At 45.3% G+C, this 27,548-nt stretch overlaps 1 protein-coding gene across 2 annotated transcripts; it reads left to right on the top strand.

Moving 5' to 3' along the window:
* Positions 1-326: 326 nt before the first annotated feature.
* LOC125127364 (leucine carboxyl methyltransferase 1-like) lies at positions 327-27,124 on the top strand. 2 transcript variants are annotated; one of them, XM_047780273.1, is made up of 5 exons: positions 327-662; positions 8,723-8,814; positions 11,511-11,632; positions 16,777-16,853; positions 27,009-27,124. In XM_047780273.1, exons 1-4 carry the CDS (start codon positions 526-528, stop codon positions 16,804-16,806), a joined length of 381 nt encoding a protein of 126 aa, XP_047636229.1. In that variant the 5' UTR covers positions 327-525; the 3' UTR covers positions 16,807-16,853; positions 27,009-27,124. The 2 variants fall into 2 exon arrangements, with proteins under 2 accessions (XP_047636229.1, XP_047636228.1); XM_047780272.1 differs by having other exon boundaries at positions 26,736-27,124.
* The last annotated feature ends 424 nt before the right edge of the window (positions 27,125-27,548 follow it).

The raw sequence follows: 27,548 nt of genomic DNA, 5'->3' as shown, positions 1-27,548 counted from the left end.
GGGGTGCAGGTCCCCTGCCTTCTTCCCGCTGAATGAGCCAGCTCCGACTGTATCCATCACTGCACTTGTTTTTGCAGATGGCTTCTCTGCCCTTTGCCCCGACGCTGAGGATCCTGCCAGCTCTTCCGCCCTGAGTTAACTGCACTTCTAAAAGCTCATAACCTGCCCTGAGTAACCCGCTGGCTTCCCAAAGCGCTAGGATTTCGATTCCCAGAAGGGCTTGCAGTGCTACATTGCGTCCATTTCAGGTCCCGCCCCCTCGCCGCCTGACCTACCGGGTTGTGTGGGCGGGGCCAAAGGAGTTCTCCAACAGGCCCCTCCGTGGGCTGAGGGGGCGGGGAAATTGTCCAAGGAGCCCCTCCGTGGAGAAAGGAAGACGCTGGGAGGTTGCTGGCGCAGCTGTGGAGGGTGGCGTCACTGAGCCGCGCCAGCGGAGCCAGGTGCAGCCCTGCTCCTCTCGCCTGCCTTCTCTGCGGCTCGCTTCTTCACCAGGCGTCCCTCGAGCCTTTTCCATGCCCCCGGTGGATGCAGCCCTCCGCACCCTCCACGCCCATGGCCACTAGCCTGAGGAGGCCGTCTTTTACCGCCTGTTCTTCCTCCCCTCCGGACGCGGAGGACGAGGGCGTGCGTGGCAGTTGCGAAGAAGCTTCTTTGTGCAAGCGGTACCTGGCGCGGCGCGGGGTTAGGGGCCGGTTTCCCCTGGGTGGTGGGGCCTAGGTGGGAGGCGGGCCTGTGTCTCCGGAGTGGGCTTTTACCCAAAAGGTACGCGTTCCCTTGTGGGCCATCTGTGAACCCCTGCTCAGAGCGGGGACTCATTTACTTCACTAATAATATGTAACGTTTGTTGTGTGCCTGACACAGTACAAGCCTGGGGATACCTTGACTGGGATAAGGCAGTGAACAAGGTGGGCGCGGACTTGGTCTGGACACACACTTGAAGCAAGTCATAACTGCGGCCTTGATGGGTTCGGAGGAGAAATGCAGGTTCTTGCTCTTGTATAAGTTAGATTCCCCTGGGAGTTGTCATGATCCCCGTCGTGCTCCTGAAACCCGGCTAGTTACTGGGGGGGAATGGCCTGTCCAGGGCCACATATTTGCATGCGGAGCCTGTATTCTCCAGAGCTCTGGGTTTTGCTAAGGGAGTTTAGAATTAGGAGTGTGGTGGAGGCTATGTGTGTGTGTGTGTGAGGGGGGTGGGTGTGCGTGGTGAGCACAGGTGTGTGTCATGGATCTGAAGGCGTGAAAAAGAAAGCATGACACTTGAGTGTCCTCCACTCGTCCTGTCGTTCAACAACAATTCAGAGTTTAATTTGTTCCAGGCCCTTCAGTTGGCGAGTTGTGGTGTTTTGTGATGGAGAACCGGTAACGAGCAAGTTTGAGGTGGTGTCTGAACTCACTCCAGTTGGAAAGGCCAGGAAGCAAACAATTACCGGGATAGCAACATAGTTACAGTTTTGTGCTGAGTGCTGAGAAAAACAACGTGCTCTTGGAGTTTGTAATTGAGTGGATGATGTTTGTGTGAGAAGAGAAGACCTAAAGCAAGAAAGGAAGGAAGAGAGCAAAGAAAGGAGGGTGAAAGGAAACAGGGATGTAGGAGGGTGTTGTGGCAGAGCCAGGAGGGAGTGTGGACTGTTAGAGCAACTGAATGACCTTCCTGGAAGCTGGGGCCACCTAAGGGACTGCCGTTTGTGTTGGCAATATTGGTTTATGTAATATTTGTTGGTAGAGTTCCCTGGGGGTGCAGTGGGTTAAGAACATGGCCTTGTCACTGCTATGGTTCAGGTCACTGCTGTGACAGGGGTTCAGTCCCTGGCGTGGGAACCCCCACATGCTGCTGGCTCGGCGAAAAAAGAGAAAAAAAAAGTTGCTGGTAACAGTTTTGGCTACGTTGCTTACTTTAAAACAGGACAAGTTTGGTATAAAATAGTTCGGACTCAACAGTGCAGAGAAATAGTGTAATGCGGGCCTGCCTTTCCTTGACCCTCTGTTGGAGAGTTGTCATAATTTGAGCTCTTCTCTGCCTCAGTTTGCAAGGCCCGCGTGTCCTGAGACCGCTTCCCATTGTGGGGAAGGTAGGGTTTGGCACTGCGGGGAATCTCGTTGCCAGGCCTGAGTGCCCATCGGCATAGCCTGTGGGACTTTGAAAAGAAGTGCAGAGGTGCTCAGGGCCTGCTCTGGATCCTGAAGATGCCGAATCAGAATCTTCTGACATAGGTTCTGGGGCCATAAAACCCGGACCTGTTTGCCCCCTGGATGCATTTCATCCAAGCTTTGTTTGCCCCGGGTTTTCTCTTATGTGAACAAACCAGGCAAAGAGATGGTGAGAGTCGTCAGGTGAGTGACTGTGGACATTGTCCAGGACCAGTGACGTTCAAGTTCTGTGGTTCTTCTGCAGCTTCAGGGGAACACGTTAAACCGTTACGGCTTGTCACAGAGTCATCTTGTTGACTGGGGACTCCTTGCAGAATGGTAGGCCCATTATTCTCTTTCTGCCTCTGTTTCCTTGTCTGTAGAATGGCTCTAAGAGGAGTTCCGTGGTGGCCCAGCTGTTAAGGATGTGGAGTTGTCACAGCTGTGGCTTGGGTTTGATCCCCAGCCTGGGAATTTCTGCACGCCACAGGTGGGGACAAAATAAAATGAAATAAAATAAAATAAGCTGGGGATAATAATGGTAGCGTGCCCTTTGCATGTGAGAATCCAATGAGATGATCCATGCAAAGGTTAGCAGAGGATCTGGCCCTAAGTGAAGCCTTCGATAACTGCGTATTGCTAGTTTTTTAAAATAATTAATCAGTGGGTTATTTTTGGTCACCCTGTGGCCCATGGAGTTCCTAAGCCTAGGATCAGATCAGATGGTTGTGATCACAGCTTTGGCAACGCCAGTTCCTTTAACACTCTGTGTGGGGTTGGGGATTCAACCTGCCTCCTGGAACTGTGGGGGTGTCCCTGACCCCATTGCGCCACAGCGGGAACTCCTCTTATTGGTGGTTTTGATTTCCCCGCAGCCTGAATATTATTTGTTTGAAGTCACTGCTGTAGCTGCGAGTCAGGTGGTTCCTGCCCCGCTGAGTTACAGCTGTCTAAGGTCCCTACAAATCATGTTTCAAAAGCCAGTTAGCCCCTGAGTTAGGTCTGTAATTTCTGCTTGAATTTGCTGCATCCTTTGGTAAGGAGCCCTCCTGTGCAAGATAAATACCGTTATCTGTCTCAGAGGGTAGCTGAGATTAAAGGTGGAGCCCTTCCCACAGTGCTTGGCACATAGTAGGTGTTCAGAATGAGTCCTTGTTATCATCCCCACCCCCTTTGTCCTCCTCCTCCTCCTCTCCATCATCCCTCCTACAATCCAGAAGTTAGAACTCTTCTGATGGGATGTACTGCTTTTGTGTGTAACAATACTGGCAGGTGGATGATAATGTTTTCCTTAAAGTAGAGTTGATTTACGATGTGCCCATTTCTACCATCCAGTCCAGTGACCCAGTCCTGCCTATGTTGCCTTTCTCGTCCTATCTTCCATCATGGTCTGTGCCAAGAGCCTGGACGGGGTTCCCTGCGTTACACAGCAGGACCGCATTGCTGATCTATTTTAAGTGTAGGAGTGTGCATCTACTACCTCCAAAGTCCCAGTCCATCCCACTCCCTCCCGCCTTCCCTTGGCAACCACAGAGTGTCTGTTTTATAGGTGGGTTCATTTGTGCCGTATTGTAGACTCTACCTAGAAGTGATGTCTGTGGTACTTGTCTTTCTGATTTCACTTGGTATGGTAATTCCTGGTTGCATCCATGTTGCCTGCAGGTGGCATTATTTTGTTCTTTCCTATGGCTCCGTAGTTTTCTATTGTGTATGTGTGCCATGTCTTTTTGATGCATTCATCTGTCAGTGGACCTCTGGGTGGTTTCCCTGTGTTGGCGCGTGGGACTGGGGCTGCAGTGAGCATGGGGTGCATGGATCTTTTTGAATGCAGGTTTTGTGAGTAGAATTGCTGGAGCATATGGTAGTTCTGAATTTAGTTTTCTGAGGACCCACTGTACTGCTTGCCCCAGTTTTACATTCCCACCAACAGGGTAGGAGGCTTCTCTTTTCTCCACACATTCCCCAGCATTTGTTATTTGGAGACTTATTCATGATGGCCATTCTTTTTTTAAAACATGTTCTTATTATAGTTGATTTACAATGTTGGGTCAATTTCTGCTGTACAGCAAAATGGCCCAGTCGGCGATGGCCGTTGTGACTGGTGTGAGGTGGAAGAGGATTTGTTTTTCTAAATCAAGAGTGAGACGGAGTATTTTTTTGTCTGGTCACACACATTGTTTTTTTTTTTTTTTTCTTTTGGTTGGGGGCACACTCATGGCATGCTCCAGTGCCTGGTGCAGGGCTGGAACGGGAGCCACAGCAGTGGCCGTGCTGAATCCTTAACCTGCTGTGGCACCAGGGAACTCCACTGTCTGAAAACTTCTGATTAGAAAGTTGCTCCGTTGTGAATGGATTCAAGGCTCCGCAAGCTTGCTTTGCAGGTTAAAAACGGATTTGTTGCAGGGATGTCAGAATTGTTTTTAGGCTGTGCTTCCTGGAGCACCGTGTGAGCAGCTGCGCTCCAGGAGGAAAGCAAAGGAGGGGATACTAGCAAGAGGCGTGTGTGTCTGAGTGTGCCCCCTTTCATCAGGAGAGCAGGAGCTTTCTGGGGAGCCCTGCCCTGAAGACTTCTGTGAACTAAGAGCTCTTTAGCCAGAGTTAGGACACACGGCCCCACTCCTGAATGGAGCACAGTGTGGGGAGGTAAGACTTCCTCCTAGTGCAGATGGATGCCTCAGACAAAATCGGGGTCCTCCTGGGAAGAAGAGGGACTGGGAGCTGGGAAGGGACCTGGGAGGATTTGCTACATCCCTCATCTTTTTTTTCCCCCATCTAGAATTTCCTCAGGTTTTTTTTTGTTTTTTTGTTTTTGTTTGTTTGTTTGTTTGTTTGTTTGTTTTAAGGTCCCACCTGTGGCATGTGGAAGTTCCGAGGCTGGGGGTGGAATCAGCTGCAGCACCTGAGGCCTTTGCCACCCCCATGGCGATACTGGATCCAAGCCACATCTGCCTCCTATGCCAAGGCTTGTGGCAAGGCCAGATCCTTAACTCACTGAGCAATGTCAGGGATCAAACAGGCATCCTCACAGAGACAAGGTCAAGCTCTCTTTCCTTTTCCTTTTTTTGGTTTTGGGTCTTCTGAGGGTCACACCTGTGGCATGTGGAAGTTCCCAGGCTAGGGGTGGAATGGGAGCTGTAGCTGCCAGCCTGTGCCACAGCCAAAGCCAAGCCAGATCTGAGTTGTGTCTGTGACCCACACTGCAGCTCATGGCAAGGCCGCATCCTTAACCTACTGAGCGAGGCCAGGGATTGAACCCCTGTCCTCATGGGTCCTAGTCGGGTTTGTTACCAGTGAGCCACAACAGGAACTCCCCGATGTCGAGTTCTTAACACGCTGAGCCAAAACGGGAACTTCCCGCTCAGGTATTCTTAAGACAGAAGAGAGAGGGAGAGGTGGCAGGTGTGAGGGAGAGAGGGGGAGATCATTTATACAGAATATGAAGGTTCGGTTTGATGAGTGTTGACAGTGGAATGTTTTTGTGTATCACTGCCCAAAACAGGATATAAAGTATTTCTAAAACCCAGCAAGTTCCGTTTTTAGCTCTAGTTAGTCTCCTTACCCTTACTTAGCAAATATTTTCTGGTTTTGGCTACCCTGAATAGATTTGCCCATTCTCGAGTATAAGATAAATGGAGTCATGCAGCGTGCGTTCTTTTTGTGTCTCTTTCACTCAACATGTTCTTGGGGATTCATCCATGTTTCACACGTTGTCGAAGATAAAACACCCGTTGTCAGCGATGAACAAAGCTGGACACTCATTAAAGTTGTGAGGTTAGATTTTAATCAGTAATAGTGATTGCAATGCAGAAAAGAATCCAGCATGAACTCAAGTCAACTCCAGTTTGTAGAGAGAGTGTTTTAAAGGGAGAGTGAGGGAGGAAGGAGGGGGAAGCAGGGATTCTTTGGAGTCAGAGCCAAAGCACGGAACATGGGGAAGAGGGGGTTGGTCCACGTGAAAGCATCTGGCTTTGCTAACTGGGGGACAGGGTGTTACCTGGAGCAAAGAGTAAGTTCTTTTGGCAGGCTGGAGTTTTCTCAGGCAAGCAAGCAAGCCCTCTAAGGGGAACTGGAGTCATCCTGGTGATGTGGCCTTGAGCGGTTTTGAGCTGCGTTCGTGTTTGCTCAGGCCTTTATCTTCTAAGCCCGGGCAGAGGTCTAGTGGAGGAGCAGCTCAGAGGAGGCAGGGGACAGGTTGGTCAGGGAGAGAATCGTGGTCCGTGTCAAATCACGTGCTTCTTTTTGTGTTGTTGTGTGAACAGAACACGATTGGTTCTGTTCACCTGGTGGTGCAGATTTGAGTTGGATCTAGTGTTTGGCCATTGTGAACAGGCTGCAGGGAACATTGTAGTAGCAGTCTGAAATGTCTCCTGGATAGATATCTAGGAGTGGAATTGCTTAGTCATAGGGTGGGTATGTATTTAGCTGCCAGATGAGTTTCCAAAGTGGTCTATCAGTTTACACTTCCCACTCGCAATGTATCCAAACTGCAGTGGCTCCATATCCTTGTTAAACATTCATTCATTGTTGTTAGTGGATGTGAACTAGCATCTCATTTGGGTCTTAAGTGACATTTCCCTGGTGACAAGTGCGTACTTCTCAGGTGCTTATTGGCCATTTCTGCATCTTCTTTTGCGAATGGACTGTTGGAGTCCTTTGCCCATTGTTGCTGCTGGTGATCGCGTTGGTTTCACCTTATTGGAGGTCATGATACCTTCTGGCTAGGACTCCTTTGTGCGACACCTGTGTTGTGAATAGCTGTGCATGCACAGGAAAATGAGAATTTGAAATATCGTTTACAGTATAGCATTACAGAAGACTAGCTGTTTAAGTCCTAGTCAGAACTCTAGCTGTCTTTTCTTTTTCTGTAAGAAATTAGCAAATCGAATCTAAATGTGTGTGGAAATGCAAAGAATCTGGACTAGCCAAATAAAATACCTTCAAAAGAAGAGGGAATCTGGGGCACTTACACTGCTTATACTAATTGTGGAGCTCCAGTTAAGCTACCGGGATTTTAGGATATGAATGAGTCCCAGCTCCTTGTTTGAGAAGCGCTGTTTCAGACCAGGGAGCAGGTGTGCTCTGTTCTCCTTGGACAGCCTAGCCTGGGCTTGTAGTGAATTGTGTGCTTTAGTGAGTCCTTTGTGTGTGGCTGTGTCGAGTTGCTGCCTTGAGCAGCTGCACATGCCTGCTTCCTCCTGGGTGTGTATGGATGTGCAAACATGGATGGGAGAGGCTGGAGCGGGGAGGGGTTGATGTGTTTGTACCAAACTGAGCACCTCTTGCAGTCCAGGCAGCAGGAAGCCTTGTTGCTGGACGTGAAGAAAAGGAAAGGAAGGATGTGATGTGTGCATCGAGGAGCTGACAGCCTAATGGGTGACATCCAGCATATGCCCCCCTCCTGCCCCACATCTTAAGTTTGGACTTACTTAGCAAGCAATGTGGAAGTGGTTGTGTTATTAGGATATCACTTAGGATGCTTTAAGCTGCAAGTAGCAGAAGCCCAGCTCGATTTGTCTTGAGTTGTAAAGACCTGTTTGTCTCACCGTCAACTTGCTCATATTCCTAGGGACGTAGAGAAGGCTCCAGGCCATGGGGCATGACGAAGCCTTAGGGATCCAGGTTCCTTCTATGACTTGTCATTTGTCCTCAGGCTGGTTCCACTCATGGTGGCAGGAGACTTTCAGGGGCCAGCTGGGCCTCAGCTCCCCAGGTTGGAACACTCTCGCTTTAAATCCTGGTAGTGTAGAGGAGGATAGAGTTTGGGCTGCTTCTTTTTTTTTTTTTTTTTTGGCTTTTTGGCTTTTTGCTATTTCTTTGGGCCGCTCCCGTGGCATATGGAGGTTCCCAGGCTAGGGGTCCAATCGGAGCTGTAGCCACCGGCCTACGCCAGAGCCACAGCAATGCAGGATCCGAGCCGCGTCTGCAACCTACACCACAGCTCAGGGCAACGCCGGATCGTTAACCCACTGAGCAAGGGCAGGGACCGAACCCGCAACCTCATGGTTCCTAGTCGGATTCGTTAACCTCTGCGCCACGACGGGAACTCCCGAGTTTGGGCTTCTTTAGCGTTTCCCAAGTTGTAGCTGCTTTGCGTAAGTGTTCCTGGTTTCCCTCCTTGGACCTGCTTAAGGGACAGGAAATGACAGGTGCGTACAAATCCGGAGAAATTCCTTGGGAGTTATTAGTGATGTTGGCCCACTATTTTGGGATCTCCCTTCCCCTGGAAACCACACTCTTGGTGGATGAAATGGCTGTGATCAGCTCTGGCCAGTGCGTTTGCTGAGTGAGCACATGGTTGCAGGTCTTCTGAGTGGTGTAGGACGTGGGGTTACTTGATGTTCAGGGTCCTGGGAATGGAATGTGTGATCTGAGGGAAGAAACGAGCATGGTGGGCACTGTGAGGGGCAGCGTCTGGGAATAGAAAGGTGGATGGAGAAGCCTGTTTATGCTGGTGCTGGGGCACTAGGTGGGACTTGGCCTTTGAGGTCAATACATTATTTCTTGTGGCTCCTTTACTTGGGTCCTGGGAACTTGGCCGTGGAACCTGGCCTGACCTACTCTCCTCACCTGCTTCTTTTTCCATTGTCTCCAGATTTGCGGTGAGCATTGGCTACTGGCAGGACCCTTACATCCAGCATTTGGTGAGACTGTCTAAAGAGAGGAAGGCCCCCGAAATTAACAGAGGCAAGTGACCCTCTCCCTCCCCCGCATCTGCTCATCAGCTGAGAGGTCTGAGGTTTTAGGGATTAGGGATTCCTTCTTGGTTTTTATTGCTGTTGTTGTCGTTGTTTTTTAAGTGCCTGCACCCTCAGCATGTACGCTAGGCATCAAACCTTTACCACAGCAGTGACCTGAGCCACAGCAGTGATAATGCCAGATCCTTAACCTGTTGAGCCACCAGGGAGCTCCTAGGGATTCAGTCTGAAAAAGAGAGTGCTTTCGTGCACACTTTCCAACTTCCTCACCAGCATGGTGCCTTAGGAAATTGTATTTTTTGGCCATACCATCAGCACATGGAAGTTCCTGGGCCAGGTATTGAACCCGCACCACAGCAGTGACAGCAATGGATCCAAGATGTTAGGCCGCCCGGGAACTCCTTTCTTAGGAAACGTAATCTTTGTTCGTCTGATATATGATAAATGTGCACTCTTTTTGTTTTCTATTTCTCTTGGGGTGAGGTTGAAAATGATTTTTATATGCTTAGAAGCCATTGATCTGTCTTTTACTCTGAACTGTCCACATAAGGGATAATTGTTGTCGTTGTTGCCACCTTGTTAAAATGTTCATAACACTCTCAGGTTCTGCAAGTAATTTCTTTCTTTTTCCTTTTCTAGGGCCACACCTGGCATATGGGCGTTCCTGGCTAGGGGTCAAATCAGAGCTGCAGCTGCCAGTCTACACCACAGCCATAGCAATGCCAGATCCAAGCCTTGTCTGCAGTGTACCCCGCAGCTCTCAGCAGATCCTTAACCCACTGAGTGAGGCCAGGAATCCAGTCCGCATCCTGATGGATCCTAGTCAGGTTCTTAACCTGCTGAGCCACAACAGGAAGTCCTCGGCATGTAATTTCCATCAGTGAAACGGAAGGATTTGAGACAGGAGTGTGACTTCGTTTCAGCCGGGTTGAGAAACTAACCCAGGACTGTAGTTCCTGGGTGTGCAGGGCCGCTTGGCCCTCATGATGGGTCCTGTAGGTCAGTGGTGTATGGAATGCAGAGAAACTTCTCAATGGTGACTCCTGAGGAGAAGGGTGTGGTATTTACTTTGAGCTTCGGATGAATCCAGGCATCAGTTAGGTTGGGCAAGGCCTGGCTACGAGGCCTGCATCCTCCCGCCTGGGCTCTGGAGGCAGATTGCCTCATGAATGGTCCAGAGGCAGGGACCCTCCATGGCCAGTGGCTGAGTGCCCCCTTCCTTCGTCCTCTCCTGGGTTTGCATCTGGAGATCGGGGACCTGGAGCCCAGCAGGAAAGGGCTTCCCAAACATCTGCCCTGAGGACGTATTCCTGTCCCCAGAGGGAATCCATTGTGGATGAGGTTCTGTAAAATACAGCGAGAGATGCTTTGCAGGGTTCCCGTGGTGGCTCAGTGGATTAAGGACCTGCTGTAGACTCTAGGAGGATGTGGGTTCAGTCCCTGGCCTCAGTCAGTGGGTTATGGCTCGGGTATTGGCCAAAGCTGGAGTGTAGGTCACACATGTGTCAGGGTTGCGGTGTGGCGGTGGCTGTGGCATAGGTTGGCAGCTGCATCTCTGATCTGATCCCTAGCCTGGGAACTTCGAGATGCAGCTGCAGAAAGAAAAAAGAAGAAACAAAGACTTGCTAGCAAAATGTCACGAAGAGACATGCAGAATAGAAGCCTAACTTATTAGTAGCTTCAGCAGATATAAAATCCCTCTGTCAAGTGCAGTACAAGTTTCCAAATGCTGCTCTCAAGTTTTACTCTTGACGTGGTGACAGTTGAGCAGCAGGCCTTCCGAACAGGCAGAAGTCCGTCTTCCTGTCCCCCTTCGGTGTTTCCCAGCTCCTCTGTCCCAGCTCCCCCTGCCCCAGAGCTGAACAAGGCCAGTCTCGTTAGGCCGCCACTGGCTTGTGTCCCCCTCCCGCCTGTGATGCCACGTTATCCACACAGAGGCTCTAAGCCAGACAGGGCGGGAGCGAGGGGACCGCGATAAGAAGTGTGGCTTTCTGTGCTCTGACGTCCATCTGCCCAATTTCCTGACCCCAAAACATTATTTTCCATGTGCTCTCACAAGTTTGATTTTTATCACAGGACTGAGTCCCTTTCACTAGAGCCCGAAAAAGCACATTTCCAAAAGGACCGTTTAGATCAGATGTTTTGCCAGAAAACATTTTTCCTAAGTAGCAATATAGGCCATCTTATTTTTCTTAAGCTGGTTAATTCCACCCTTAAGGAGCTCATACTTGTTTTGGTTCCAGTAGTTTTTTTTGTTCTTTTTTTTTTGTTGTTGTTGTTGTTGTTTTGCTTTTTCTATGGCTGCACGTGGAAGTTCCCAGGCCAGGGGCCCAATCGGAGCCACAGCCGCCGGCCTACGCCAGAGCCACAGCAATGCCAGATCCGAGTCGCGACCCACAGCACAGCTCACGGGATCCCTGTCCCACTGAGCGAGGCCAGGTATTGAACCCACAACCTCATGGTTCCCAGTCGGATTCGCCAACCACTGCGCCACGATGGAACTCCTGTTCTTTTTTTTTAGGGAGAAAGGAAGGAGATTTGAACATCATTTCTCCCAGAAAGTCTCCAGATAAATGCTGACCCTGAAGAAGGATAGCATGTGTCTTGCTCTCCTAGTGCAGTGGGCTCTGCAGGGATTACTTCCTTGGTCACCGAGTGATCGTTTGCATCTCTGTCTGTCTCTAGGATATTTTGCTCGTGTCCACGGTGTCAGTCAGCTTATCAAGGCGTTTCTACGGAAGACAGGATGCAACTGTCAAATTCTAAACCTTGGGGCTGGGATGGATACCACCTTCTGGAGGTTAAAGGTACATGAAAATGTCCCCTCTTCTCTCTCCAGGGGATTAAACTTCGTTTTGCGAAATTACCTGGTTAGGAAACTTGGAAAATATGTATGTATATTGAAATGTATATACAAAAAGGAGGCAGTGTCACCCTGTCTCCACCCTATTTGAGATTCCCCACCCCCAACACCACCCATCAGCCTGGTACTGGATCCCAGCAGGGCCCTAGGGGAGACATGTGGGTTGGTTCTCACCTTTTGCTCTTAAGCCGCCCTGTTAAACGGGGTTATAACACACATCTTTGGGTACATTTCCCTCGGTGTCTGGGGCACTACATCAAGAGAAGAAATTCTGTGCCAGTGGGAGGAACTGCTGAGACCAGGAATGTGCGTTTGTCCTTTGGACAGTAATGCAAGGTTTTTGGTCATCATAACAGTCTTCCCTAATATTTGGCGCCTTGCAGGGCTGGGTAGTGATTCCACGATGCAGAGCCCCTCTGGAGTCATCTGCCAACTTGTTTCCTCCACTGCACCATTAGGGTTGAAGGGCAGGTGTAATGACACTCCCAGGAAAGCAGCCCTGGGGCCGGTTAGTGGCAGAACCAGGATAAGGTTCTGGTGTTTGATTCCTGGGCTGGAATTGTATCACCAAACCTTTTCCCTGTAGATATGTCACTAATTGCATTTTCTTTCTTTCTCTCTCTTTCCTTCTTCCTTCCTTTGTGTGTGTGTGTGTGTGTGTGTGTGTGTGTGTACAGATTTTTCTTGGTTCTGTCAGGTCTGTGACGTAACAGTAACAGCCACATGCACTTCTCCAGATTTCTTGCAGACTTAGACCAAGAGAAACTGTAGAGTGGAGAGGCACGTAGGCGTGACCTGACCCACAGTATCTGTTTTGTCCCTCAGGAGCTCACTGGATAGGAAGGTCTTTGGTCATCAGCGCTCCCAACCTTTTCCTTCCTTGAGAATCCGTAGCCTCGACGTGGCCCTAGTGTTTACCGTTTGCCTCTGCATTCTTCCTTCTGGAGGAGATAACTAGCACGTAGGAAGTGCTTTTACACAGAGGACCTCCTGAATTAACCCGAGAGCTGTTGTGGTGCGGAGGGGCGGGCAGCAGCCAGGCACTTACACATATGCGGGAAGTGGGGCTTTGAAGGTTTGTGTCTTCCCCCAAATTAGACAGCCCTCGGTACTGGGACGTGAAGCAAATGCTGCCCTCTGCCCATCAAACTGCGGATTCCCTTCTTTTTCCTCTGCCCTCAGCCCTGGGGTTGTGAGGGGTGGGGTGGGGTGGGGTGGTCTTTTCTGTGTCTCAGCTGTGTCTCTACGTCGTGCCCCTGGTGTGGTGGAAGCATCTGGAACAGAATGCGGTGTAAGAGTGTGTGCACTGCTGGTGTTAAGAGGGCCTGCTGGAGAGCTCCTGCCTATGGCTGACACCCTATGGATGTGTTCATGTGGTTTGCTTTCCTACCCCCATCTTGGAGGTGGGTTAATAACTCTAAGCGTGAGACTTTAATTTCTGAGCAAGGTACATCGGGGCAAGGTGCCCCTTCCAAGAAAAAGCTTGTCAGAGACAAGGGGAATAGCTTAGGGCCTCAGAGTCCTTTGTGGAAGTTTTTTCTTTTGTTTGATGATTATATGAATCTGAGTGGTTTTTTGTGTTTTTTGTTTTGTTTTGTTTTTTTTTTAGGACCCTATCCACAGCCTACAGAGGTTCCCAGGCTAGGGGTCAAATTGGAGCTACAGATGCTGGTCTACACCACAGCCACAGCAGTGCAGGATCCAAGCCACTTATGTGACCTACACCACAGCTCATGGCAATGCCAGATCCTTAACCCACTGAGGGAGGCTAGGAACTGAACCCGTGTCCTCATGATTCCTAGTTTTGGTTTGGTAGCCACTGAGCCACCAAGGGAACTCCTGAGTTTTATTTTATTTTATTTTTTAATTTAAAATTTCTCCCTTTCTCTGTGTGTGTGTGTGTGTGTGTGTGTGTGTGTTTTAAATATTACGCCGGCTTGCTCTTTGAGAGGGGAGGTTGTACAGGATAAATCCAGCCCACCATGTATTTTTGTAAATCAAGTTTTATTGGAATGTGGCCACTCCCATTTATGTACACCTTATCTTTGGCTGCTTTAGCACTCGGACTGCAGGGCTGAGTAGCTTCGACAGAGACCCCCTAGCCTGCACAGCTGAAATGCTTCCTTTCTGGTTCTTTCCAGAACGTTTGCTAAACCCTGTCTTAGAGCTTTATATCTCTATAAAAGGGCAGGGAAAGTCTGTCTGTTGGTCCAGTTGCCTCACACTTCCCCCTGGGTGGCCCCCCAGCCGTGCCTGGAGAGGCTTAGCCGAGAGTCACAGGCTTTCAGGGACCATGGCCTTGAGAGCTCACTCCATCAGATCCCAGGGGCCCAAGACTGACAGTCCAAGATCCCCATATCCAGGCAGCAGCAAGAATGGGGCAAAGAATAAAGGGTGAGTGAAACCCTTTAAGGGGCCTCAGTTCTCGTGTCCCTTGAAGAACATTTCTGTGCAGCCATTTGTGCAGCCAAAGGATCCAGAGCCCAGGGGACGCAGTCTCTGCTTGGGGGCCTTTGAAGCGGGTGACCACCTTGGGTCTTTGTCTCAGGGCCACCCTTCCTGGTGGCTGTTTCTGGCCGCCCCCTGGTGGCTGTGCTTGGCCTTGGCTGCCTTCCCAGCCTCAGGTGCCCTGCCAGCTCCTCAGAGGGGAGAGTCAGAGGAGGCGGAGAGAATCACTGAATCCGATGTTGAGGCATCCCTTGCCACAGCCTTTTTGCCCCTTTCTCAGGGCTGACAAAAGAGGACGTCTGCATCTGAGCAGCTCCAGGGGTGCCTTTTGGAGGCTTCCTTCCACAGGGATCCCCCCCTCAGAGCTGTGATGAGGAGCAAGTGTGCACGTGCCCGGGCAGGCCCCTCAAACCGTCAGACGTCCTGTGCGGGATGTAGGATGCTGTGCTGTCCTTCTCGGGGTCCTCGGGGTCTCCTGGAGTTTTAGAGTCTTAGTCTTAGAGGTGTGGGGGCTGCTGTAGGCTGAAAGGGGTGGTGTTTCAGTCTCCACAGCTGGAGAGGGAGCTGAGGAGAGGATGCCTTCGAGAATAGGCAGTGGGGCTGAGCAATTTGCTGAAAATTGATTTCTGTGTGTGGTATAACTTTTGACTGAGCTATAATTGATTTACAGTGTTGTGTTAGTTTCGGGTGCATAGGACAGAGATTCAGTTATTTATGTGTATGTGTGTCTATATAATATATATAGACCAAAAAGTATATATATATACTCATTGGTTTTTGCCTTTAGCTTATTCCAAAATATTCAGTATACTTCCCTGTGCTATAGAGGAGGTCCGTGTTGGTTATCTGTTTTACAGGTATTGGAGTGTATCTGTTTATCCCAAACTCCTAATTTGTCCCTCGCCATCCCCTTTCCCCCTTGGTAACCATAGGTGTTTCTGCTCTGTCTGTGGGTCTATTCCTGTCTTATATTTAAGGCCATTTGTATCTTTTGTGTTTTTAGCTTCCCCATAGAAGCGATATCCTAAGATTGGATGTATTGTGTTAGTTTCAGGTGTATTACACAGGGATCTGACATTTGCATACGTTCAGGGCTGAGTGACTGATTGGACAGGGAGGAGATGGGAAAATTCTGTCATGACCAGCAGGGGACTAGATGTGGGTGTGGTCAGTGACTAAGCTAGGAAAAGCAGAAGGGGGATTCAGGGCCCTGTGTGTGTGTGTGTGTGTGTGTGTGTGTGTGTGTGTGTGTGTTTCACACTGCTGTTAACTGAGGTCACAGGGGAAAATTACTGTGCGTCCCTAGCCAGGACATGCTTCTACATACCTGTGTCTGTAAATGGTAGAGGCACACACATGATGCCCTAGTCTGTGTGTCCCTCTCCTATTTCCTCATTAATCCTCACAACCCCATGAGGTGTTACCAGTTTCTCTCCTTTTCCAATGAGAAAACTCTGGCCCAGGAAGTTCATGACTTTCCCAAGGCCTCCCAGCAAACAAGTGGTAGAGCTGGGATTTGAACCCTGTCTCCCCAGGCCCAGCGAGCCTGCTCTTTCCCGCCTCTCTGTTCTCCACCATTCTGGAAAGAAATCCGTGTATCACAAAATAATACTCACCTCATTCCCTGGATGCTTTTGGATATGTGCCGTTTCTCTGTTATCCCCAACTGCTGGTCACAATCCCCCACATTGATGTCTTGACTCTAACAGGTCTCAAGCTGCCTTCTGGGAAATGCTGTGATGTCCTGCTTCCAAACCAGCTTTTAGCCCCTCCCTTCATCCCTCCCCATCGCCACTCTGCCACTTCAGGTTCCTCATCATTTCTGTTGTTTTTCTTTTTGGCCTCACCACTTCTTAGCTGGACAGCTCCAATGACCTTGTTTCCCTCTCCATCCATTCTTTATACTGACATCAACGTACTTTGGAAAGTACATTTCTTTTTCTCTATCTCTTTGTCTTTATTTATTTATTTATTTATTTATTTATTTATTTATTTATTTTTCTTTTTGTCTTTTCTAGGACCACTCCCAAATAATATGGAGGTTCTCAGGCTAGGGGTCTAATCAGAGCTGTAGCCACTGGCCTATGCCAGAGCCACATCAATGCGGGATCTGAGCCAAATCTGTGACCTATACCACAGCTCACAGCAATGCCAGATCCTTAACCCACTGAGTAAGGGCAGGGATCGAACCCACAACCTCATGGTTCCTAGTCGGTTTTGTTAACAACTGCGCCACGAAGGGAACTCCTCTCTTTGTCTTTTTAGGGCCGAACCTGTGGCATAGGTAGTTCCCAGGCTAGGGCCTGAATCTGAGTTGTAGCTGCCAGCTTGGACCACAGCCACAGCAATGCAGGATCCAAGCTGCATCTGCGACCTCCTTGGCAGCTCACAGCAACAACAGATGCTTAACCCACTGAGGCCAGGGATCAAACCCGCATCCTCACAATTCTAGTCAGATTCATCACCACTGAGCCAAAATGTGAACTCTTGAAAAGTACATTTCTAACCATATTGTTCCCCTGGTTGAAAATCCTTAAGTCCCGCCATTACTCTTCGGGGCATAGTACTTGGTTCATGAAGATGATGGCTGAAGGTGTGAGTAATAGATAACTGTAAAGATTTCTATGTGTGTTTTCTCAGGATGAGGATCTTCTACCAAGTACATCTTAGAAAGTCAATGTTCCAGCGATCATCACGAGGAAGCTGCACAGCATCAAGTAAGTGTGGCTTTGGCTGGAAGCCAGAGCCCAGTGGCATCAGAACCAGCTCCTGGCAGACAGCAGGGCTGACTGCGGGAGACCTCATGTAGGCACTGCCTTCCTTTCCTGGCCTCTTCCCTCTCTCCCTGGCCCTGGACCCTCATTGCAGTGTGTCCTGAAGTCTTCAAAATGAAATAGACCCTCTCCTGGGCTTTCTGTCCAAGAATGTAATTTCTCTATCATTGAAACAAATGACCTGTCGTAGTTTAGTGATCTGAATTTTTATGTGTATTTGGCTTACGTCTTCACCCCCAGGGCACAGAAAGGTGCCTGGCTCAGACTAGATGTGTTGTAAATATTTTTGAATGAATCCATGGGGGGCTGAGGTGAATCAGTGATCATATCTGAGATACTGGGGAGGGGGGGGGTTGTGTTCTGAGTCTAGTCCTCAAGGAGTTTGCGAAGCTCTAAGTGGTGAGGTTGCTGCTCTTTGCCGAGAGCTTTCCTTTGCCAAGTCCCATGGTATGTGCCTCCTTTGCATTCTCATTCAGTCCTCGGAGGCCATTCCTGGATGAAGTACTGTCATTAGCCCCTTTTGACAGATGAGAAAACTGAGGCTCAAAGAAGTGCAGTGAACTTGCCTCAGGTCACCTGGCTAGAAAGGGGGTGGAGCAGGGATTTAAACCCTGACCTCCAGACCAAGGTTAAGGTTTCCCAATGGTTTTAACCCACAGTCCCTCCCTCCTTTTTATATTAGTCATGTCAGTCAAGTCCTAATTCTTATATTTCACAAATTTTTTTTTAATTTATTTATTTATTTTTCCACTGTACAGCATGAGGGCCAGGATACACTTACATGAATATGTTTTCTTTTCCCCACCCTTCGTTCTTTTACAATATAAGTATCTAGACATAGTTCTCAATGCTACTCAGCAGGATCTTATTGTAAGTCCATTCCAAGTTGTATCTGATATCCCTAAGCTCCCGATTCCTCCCACTCCCTCCCTCTCCCCCTGGGTGGCCACAAGTCTATTCTCCAGGTCCATGAAGGACCTTTCCCCTATTTAAATCCAACTTAGTTAAAACATAGTGTTTATCTATTAACTAGTTATATAGTAACTTTAGAGTTAGGATTTTTTTTTTGTCTTTTGTTGTTATTGTTGTTGTTGCTATTTCTTGGGCCACTCTCATGGCATATGGAGGTTCCCAGGCTAGGGGTCCAATCGGAGCTGTAGCCACCAGCCTATGCCAGAACCACAGCAATGCAGGATCCGAGCCGCGCCTGCAACCTACACCACAGCTCACGGCAACCCCAGATCGTTAACCCATGGAGCAAGGGCAGGGACCGAACCCACAACCTCATGGTTCCTAGTCGGATTCGTTAACCACTGCGCCACGACGGGAACTCCTAGAGTTAGGATTTTAATGAGGTCCATAGAAGTTAGCCATATCTTATCCAAAAAACCTAGCTGTGAGTTTTGTCTTTGATTTGTCATAAATGGCTTTGATCATGTTCAGGAATGTTCCCTCTATACTCACTTTGGCGAGAGTCTTGATCATGAATGGATGTTGGACTTTGTCAAATGCTTTTTCTGCATCTATTGAGATGATCATATGGTTTTAGTGATAGCTAGTTTAATTAAGTTGGTTTATATTTACTCACACTGTCTCCCTGCCATAACGCTTTGAAGATAAACACCAGTCTACAAACAAAGTTTGTAAATGCTAAATTCTTGTGTTTTATGGCCTCTTCAAAGTACTCACTAAGTTTAGTTAAGGTCGAGATCTTAAAACAGGATGCATAGCTGCTATACCATGTGATAGTTAACCAATACACTTTAACACTGTAATGTAATCTGTAGTGAAAAATTGTCTATATAATCAACCACTGTTGCCAATAAAGTTTGAGAAGTCCAGCGCCCTGAAAGAAGGGACAAAGAGGCTGTCTCCGATGGAAAAGCCTATGTCCGTCCATCTTCTTCGGGAAAAAGCGTACGCTCCCTGGCCGCTGGAGTGGGCCTCCAGCAATATGGAAGTTCTATGTATAGATTTCTAAGGCATCTCCAAACTGTTCTCCATAGTGGCTGTACCAGTTTACATTCCCACCAGCAGTGCAGAAGGGTTCCCTTTTCTCCACAACCCCTCCAGCACTTGTTATTTGTGGACTTATTAATGATGGCCATTCTGACTAGTGTGAGGTGGTATCTCATGGTAGTTTTGATTTGCATTTCTCTTATAATCAGCGATGTTGAACATTTTCTCATGTGTTTGCTGGCCATCTGTATATCTTCCTTGGAGAACAGTCTATTCAGGTCTTTTGCCCATTTTTCCATTGATGGATTGGCTTTTTTGCTGTTGAGTTGTATAAGTTGCTTGTATATTCTAGAGATTAAACCCTTGTCCATTGCATCGTTTGCAACTATTTTCTCGAATTCTGTAAGTTGTCTTTTTGTTTTTTTTTTTTGTCTCTTTGCTATTTCTTTGGGCCGCTCCTGTGGCATGTGGAGGTTCCCAGGCTAGGGGTCGAATTGGAGCTGTAGCCACCAGCCTACGCCAGAGCCACAGCAACGCAGGATCCGAGCCGCGTCTGCAACCTACACCACATCTCACGGCAACACCGGATCGTTAACACACTGAGCAAGGGCAGGGATCGAACCCGCAACCTCATGGTTCCTAGTCGGATTCGTTAACCACTGTGCCACGACAGGAACTCCCCTTTTTGTTTTCTTTTTGGTTTCCTTTGCTGTGCAAAAGCTTTTCAGCTTGATTAGGTCCCACTGGTTTATTTCTGCTCTTACTTCTATTGCTTGGGGAGACTGACCTGAGAAAATATTCATGAGGTTGATGTCAGAATGTTTCGCCTGTGTTTTCTTCTAGGAGTTTGATGGTGTCCTGTCGTATATTTAAGTCTTTCAGCCATTTTAAGTTTATTTTTGTGCATGGTGTGAGGGTGTGGTCTAGTCTCATTGCTTTGCATGCAGCTGTCCAGGTTTCCCAGCAATGCTTGCTGAATAGACTTTTTCCCATTTTATGTTCTTGCCTCCCTTGTCAAAGATTAATTGACTGTAGGTGTTGGGGTTTATTTCTGGGTTCTCTATTCTGTTCCATTGGTCTGTCTGTCTGTTTTGATACCAGTACCACACTGTTTTGATGACTGTGGCTTTGTAATGTTTCTTGAAGTCTGGGAGAGTTATGCCCCCTGCTTGGTCTTTGTTTCTCAGGATTACTTTGGCGATTCTGGGTCTTTTGTGGTTCCATATAAATGTTTGGATTGTTTGCTCTAGTTCTGTGAAAAATGTCATGGGTCATTTGATAGGGATTGCATTGCATCTGTAGATTGCTTTGGGTAGTATGGCCATTTTTACAATATTGATTTTCCCAATCCAGGAACATGGAATATCTTTCCATTTCTTTACATCTTCTTTAATTTCTTTGATTAAAGTTTTATGGTTCTTGGCATATAAGTCCTTTACCTCTTTGGCCAGGTGTATTCCGAGGTATTTGATTTTTTTGAGTTGCAATTTTAAAAGGTATTGTATTTTTGTATTCCTTTTCTAATATTTCATTGTTGGTATATAGAAATGTGACTGATTTCTGAATGTTAATCTTATATCCTGCTACTTTGCTGAATTTATTAATTAGTTCAAGTAGTTTTGGGGTTGAGTCCTTAGGGTTTTCTATGTATATTATCATGTCGTCTGCATACAGTGACAGTTTGATCTCTTCTCTTCCTCTTTGGATGCCTTTTATTTCTTTTGTTTGTCTAATCACTGTGGCTAGGACTTCCAAAACTATGTTGAAGAGCAGTGGTGAGAGTGGGCATCCCTGTCTTGTTCCAGATTTGAGTGAAAAGTCTTTCAGCTTTTCACCATTGAGTATTATATTTGCTGTGGGTTTATCATAAATGGCTTTGATCATGTTCAGGAATGTTCCCTCTATACTCACTTTGGCGAGAGTCTTGATCATGACTGGATGTTGCGCTTTGTCAAATGCTTTTTCTGCATCTATTGAGATGATCATATGGTTTTTGACTTTACTTTTGTTAATGTGGTGTATGATGTTGATTGATTTGCATATGTTGAACCATCCTTGTGAACCTCGGATGAACCCTACCTGGTCATGGTGTATGATCCTTTTGATATGTTGTTGGATTTGGTTGGCTAAGATTTTGTTGAGAATTTTTGCATCTACATTCATCAAAGATACTGGCTTCTAGTTTACTTTTTTGGTGGTATCTTTGGTTTTGGAATTAAGGTGATGGTGGCATCATAGAATGTCTTTGGGAGTGTTCTTCTTCATCCTTTTGAAAAAGGTTAAGGAGGATGGCACCAGATCCTCTTTGTATGTTTGGTAGAATTCACCTGTGTAGCCATCTGGTCCTTGGGTTTTATTTGTAGGGAGTGTTTTTATGATGTATTCAATTTCATTTCTAGTAATCAGTCTGTTCAGTTGGTCTGTTTCTTCTTGATTTACTTTTGGGAGGCTATAAGATTCTAGAAAGTTGTCCATTTCTTCCACATTGTCAAATTTGGTGGCATATAGTTGTTCATAGTATTCTCATATGGTTTTTTGTATTTCTGCAGTATCTGTTGTGATTTCTCCTTTTTTATTTCTAATTTTGTTTATTTGGGTTCTTTCTCTCCTCTTCTTAGTGAGTCTAGCCAGGGGTTTGTCAATTTTGTTACCTTTTCAAAGAACCAGCTCTCAGTTTTATTAAATTTCCCTATTGTTTTTTTGAATCTCTATTTTATTGATTTCCTATTTGACCTTTATAATTTCCTCCCTTCAGCTGACTTTAGGTCTTTTTTGTTCTTCTTTTTCTAATTCGTTTAGGTGGAGGGTTAAGTTGTCAATTTGAGAGCTTTCTTCTTTTTTGAGGAAGGCCTGTATTGCTATGAATTTCCCTCTGAGTACTGCTTTTGCAGTGTGCCAGAGATTTTGAGAGGTTGTGTCTTCATTATCATTTGTCTCCAGGTATTTTTTAATTTCCTTCTTGACTCCCTCATTGACCCATTGGTATTTTAGTAGCATGTTGTTTAGTCTCCAAGTAGTAGGTTTTTTCTCATTTCTTTTCCTGTGGTTGATTTCTAGTTTCATGCCATTGTGGTCAGAGGAGATATTTGAAATAACTTCTATGCTTCTAAATTTGTTGAGGTTAGCTTTGTGTCCCAATATGTGGTTGATTCTTGAGAATGTCCCAAGTGCACTTGAGAAGAATGTGTACTCTGGTTTTTTTGGATGTAGTGTCCTGCAGATGTCAATTACGTCTATCTTTTCTATTGTTTCCTGTAAGATCTCTGTTGCTTTACTGGTTTTCTGTCTAGAGGATCTGTCCATTGATGTGAGCAGAGTATTAAAGTTTCCTGCTATGATTGTATTCCCATCAATTTCTCCCTTTATGTCTTTTAATATTTGTTGTATGTATTGGAAACTCTCTAAATATTTCTCCTGAGTAGAGGAGATAAACCAGTTATAGTTTATTCAGATAATGGAACACTATACAGCAATGAGGTTTTACAAATTTGGTATGCAACCAGATTGATAAATCTCAAAAATACAGTGTTGAGTGAAAGAAGCCAAATACAAAGAAAGCATATTCTTCACGAAGCCATTACCTAAAGTTCCAAGACAGGCAAAACAAATTTGTGTTGACTGAATCCAGGATTGTTGTTTTCCTTGGGAGATATTAACTAGTAGGAGACTTAATTTAGGGTCTTTTGAGGTGTATTGATGTTAATTTCTGCATCTGTGTTCTGATGATGTAAGGGTGGGTTTATTTTATGAAATTTCAACATGTCCTTATCTTTTGGATTGTGCGCTTTTGGGATTGAATGAGTCTCAACAAATATTGATAGTGGTTATCTCATTGCTGGGTTTGCAGAATTCTTTTCTTCTTATACTTCATTTATTGCTTCAATCTTACTATGAGCATACATTGTCTTCTCACAAAATATGTATTATCCATCTCACAACTTATGACATTGTTTTTCTTCAAGTTTATCTATAAAATCAAGATGTTAGCTGTTTGCTTGAAGACCCTTCCGCATGTATTCAATTAATCAAAATTAGGCGTTCCAGTGTACACCCCTAGTGAATAGATTGCCATTAGTTGGTTAATGTATTAGCAATGATATATAGTGTATGTTTACAGACGTTTTGTCTTTGGATTTCAGTTAATGAACACAAATGAGAAACACAATCATGGGAGTATATATAGAAAAATTTTAAATGATGCTTTTGTCTAATGACACTTTTTATGAATTGAGGATATAATCTAATGGATCATATATACTTGCTTCTATAAGTAGATATTGATGTATGGACAAAAGCATTTTTCAGTGACATTGTCTTTACAATAAGGAATATCAAATAAGTATTATTTCACTTCATACAATAAGTGCTTGAAATATAGTTGTAAAAAAAGTAAGCAGTGGATGGTATGGATATATCTATAATTTTAACAACATTCTACAGAAACAAAGAACAGTGTGGGCAGGAAAAACTGCAAAAAATTTTTAGAAGATTCAGGTTGAAACTAGAATAATATTTAAACAGTTTTAAATAAACAAGAAAGTCAATAAACTGTTTATAGAGTCAAATAATAAATAGTTTTGGCTTTGTGGATCAGTCTATGTTACAACTAATAACCTCAATATTTGTAGCACAAAATCAGCCACAGATGATACAGAGACATGTAAACAAGTGTGAAAGTTTGTGTCACAATAAACTTTGACCAAAGAATAGGTGACAGACAAGATTTGGTCCACAGGCCCCTGTTTTCAAATTCCTAAAATAGATTACTATGGGACTTAGATTCTGAGCTTTTTTGATTCTGATATGAAAGAGTTGTTTATATTATAAATTTTAAATTCATCACACAACTTTTGAATCTATGAACTTAAGTATTTTTATTTCAATAAAAGCTTCCTAATTTTGAGTGTTTTCCCCCATGTTTAACTGATAACTCAAGATTCTGTGGCTTAATTAATATGGAATTTTTTTCTTCCAGCTAATCAGGAAAACAAAGAAAATCAGTTTTGTGCCATTTTGTATATGCCATTTATATTTACTAAATGGCTAATTAAACTATGTAGACAAATATTTTGGCAAAAGTTTATGATGAATTTAAAAACGAATAATTTGGCATGTTTTACCATACATGAAATATCTCTTAATTGTCATTTTTGCATTTATTTTCCTCCCACTTTCCTTTTCCTTACCTTTTATACTTTGTCTCTTTTCTTTGTCTAACTTCTCCTCCTGAGAAGTTTGCACTTCACTGAATGTGGTCTTTTTTTTTTTTTTGTCTTTTGTCTTTGTTGTTGTTGTTGCTATTTCTTGGGCTGCTCCCGTGGCATATGGAGGTTCCCAGGCTAGGGGTTGAATCGGAGCTGTAGCCACCGGCCTACGCCAGAGCCACAGCAACGCGGGATCCGAGCCGCGTCTGCAACCTACACCACAGCTCACAGCTCACGATCCGGCAACCCCGGATCGTTAACCCACGGAGCAAGGGCAGGGACCGAACCCGCAACCTCATGGTTCCTAGTCGGATTCGTTAACCACTGCACCACGACGGGAACTCCTGAATGTGATCTTTAAAAGGGCTTATCACAGAATGAACTAGGCAGCAAATTATCCTGGTCTTCATGAAATAAATACAGATTCTTCTATCAAATCAGCCGAACACATATGTAAGGAGAAGTGGTGAAGATGAGTGTACAGCCTGAAAGAATTTATGCCAACACTAAGAGACTAAAAGAAACCAAGGCATAAACAGTTTCTTTTCCTTCTTACTTCTAATCACATACTACCCATGATACATCACCATGATCCTCAAAATCCACTAATAGTTCTCAGTATGTTTCTGTTTGAAAAGGGCCATGTTCCTAGCTAAAGAATATTAATCAAATTTCAGAGAATGTCATACAGAAACGTATATTTAATACCGCTTAAGAAGTGGTATTAAATATAAAAATACATTATGTTATTGTAGACAAAAATATTAGTAACATATTTATACAAACCATTGAGAAAGCCACAGAAATAATCTTTAAACCAAACCAAAGTAAATTATTTTTAATAGGATCACCTAAACATCAATAAACTCCTATAATGAAACCATGAAAATGTGATAAGCTATGAGGAATTTCCTTCCAAAAATATGATTTAGTGATATTCAAGATTTGATGAAAGGACAGTAATCGTAAAAATACGTTTCTATTGTAAGGTTTATTAACCTTGAGGAAGAGGGGTTTTATTTATTTAATATGTAACCATTTAATATTTTTTAGTCCTTGGAAGGTTTCATGATAGCGAAAATGGAGCTTGTGATGACGGTTATTGTATTTACTAGGACTCAGAAGAAAGCAAGAGAAAACCCTTGTGGACCAAGTGCTCCTTGTTTTCTCTCAATATAGTCCTTCAGGACAGATGTTAAAACTCAGTCCTGAGGACAAGTGGCCCATGACCTAATGCCTTTTTGCCAGAGGAGTAGAGGGGAAGGTTAGAAGTCATATGCCAAGTACGACAGTAGTGAGGACATTGAGGACTGTGGGAATCACAGGGCAGAGTGAAGTATAACCAACCGTGAGAGACAGAAATGAGGCCCTGCCGCAACTGATGAGAGCAAGATCCAGGCAAAGCAGGCTGCTCACCCCTGATGCCCACTGAGAAGTGGAGAAGTGCCTCCAAGGTGCTGAACATTGGCGGCAAAGGCATACATCAACAGAGCTATGACTTTTAATATATCTATGGATACCTTTCTCAAAAAGGCATTAGATCACATGCCAAACAACATCCTTAAAGAATGTCTCTGCATTTGTGGTTATAACCCATTTCCAGATAGGTAGAGGGTCGGTCGTTTCACTCACACATACACATCCCCTCCCCAGAAGAACTTACTGTGACCTCACATTAATGAGGTAGTCATCTCAGTCAGTACTAAAATCATATACAGCTTTAACAGTAGTTTCAGTCAATCTCTCAGAGTAAAGTTTGAAGGCTTTACTAAATACAGTCCAAAAATTGTTCATAATTTTTTTTACCTATGAACATTTTGCGTATATTTTGTATTTCTTCTTTGAAAATATGTCATGTCCATATCAGCTTGGGTAACAAGATGACATTACAGTTCATTTTCAAGAAGTCTGCAAATCTGGGAGTTTCCCTTGTGGCTCAGTGGTTAACAAATCCAACTAGAAACTTTGAGGTTGCAGGTTTGATCCCTGGCCTCAGTGGGTTAAGCATCTGGCCTTGCCATGAGGTATGGTGTAGGTTGCAGACTCGGCTCAGATCCCACATTGCTGTGGCTGTGGCATAGGCTGGAGGCTACAGCTGATTGGATCCCTACCCTGGGAACCTCCCCATGTCTTGGGTGCAGCCCAGCAAAAGACAAAAAAAAAAAAAAAAAAGTCTGCAAATCACTTGGTTGTATCTCAGCAAATACAATTTCCTTGGCATCGGCTGTACAAATTAAGTATTTTTTCTTCAAAGAAGAAGAAACAGAGTCAGAATGAACACATAATTATAGGTTTATTTTCCTTGGGATTAAATCTCAGATATTGGGGAAAATCCTCTTCCCACCAAACCCTAGAGCAATCTCTTTTTTCTTCTTGGGACAAATAAGTGTTTCTTTTCTGCCATTGCAGAAAAGATGTAACCAGGAAGAACAAACCTGACTCTCTGTTAAATCTACTCCTTTAGCCCTAACCTGTGTGCTCACTTGTCTGTGTTTAGTCATGCTGGCCCTGCACCTCTTATAAAAGTATGTTGCTGAAAATGAGAAATACACAGGATAGCCCATTCTCAAGGCTCTGATCTGTGAAGGTATGTAACACTTTTCCATTCACAGAGAGAGAAAAAGTTGCAGAGAATAGCCTTTGTCTTTTTGGGTGTTCACAGAACCATTGTGACCAGACCTACATGGACAGCTGCAAGAACAAAGGATTCTGGCACCAAGAAGTTGGCCACAACCAGCCACACCTTCACCCCTTTTAGTAGAAAGTCTTTGGGACCCTTTTCCACTGGCTTCTTGGTCTGCTAGCTTTCTGAATAAAGCTGCTATTTCTTTAGCCAACATTTGTGTATCACCTCTCACTTTATTGTCCTGTTGTGTGATGAGCCATTTGAGCCTGGACTTGGTAATAAAATCTGCCCTTTTATGCATTCCCACAGGTCCTGTCTCTTTTCTCTGCATTCCAGCCTTTGTCGCCCCAATTGAGTCCATAACACGGATGTAAGTTTGCTTTGTAATGCAAATGATTTTATTAAAATTGCTTTTATACTCTTTATATGTGTTCCATTCAGTGTCACATGAAATTATTCACCCTTATAGAAAATACTGCTCTCGAGATAGCAATTATAAATAATCACCGAAAGTTAACAAAAAGGAATTTTAAGAACTTATTTCTAGATACTGTAAATGGATCAGGAGAAAATAGGCATCCTAAAAAATTTTCTGCCTTTAACGAACCTAGTATCACTGAAGGAAAAAAAACCCTCATATCTGCAGCATGAGGTGAAATGCAGTAGGATGCATTATTAATTAATATCTTAAGTAATATACTTTAAATATGGAGTTTCCTAAACAAATTGAAAATAGAAATTTCAGAAAATCTACCTGTTCCACCTCTGGGTATTTTTCCAAAGCATCTATGAATAAATGAATGCATGAGAAGATGTGATTCTCTCTCTCTCTCACACACACACAACCAG

This window comes from Phacochoerus africanus, chromosome 5 (assembly GCF_016906955.1).
Source record: "Phacochoerus africanus isolate WHEZ1 chromosome 5, ROS_Pafr_v1, whole genome shotgun sequence".
In the NCBI taxonomy this organism is placed as follows: Eukaryota; Metazoa; Chordata; class Mammalia; order Artiodactyla; family Suidae; genus Phacochoerus; species Phacochoerus africanus.
This window is presented reverse-complemented; position numbering and strand designations above follow the sequence as displayed.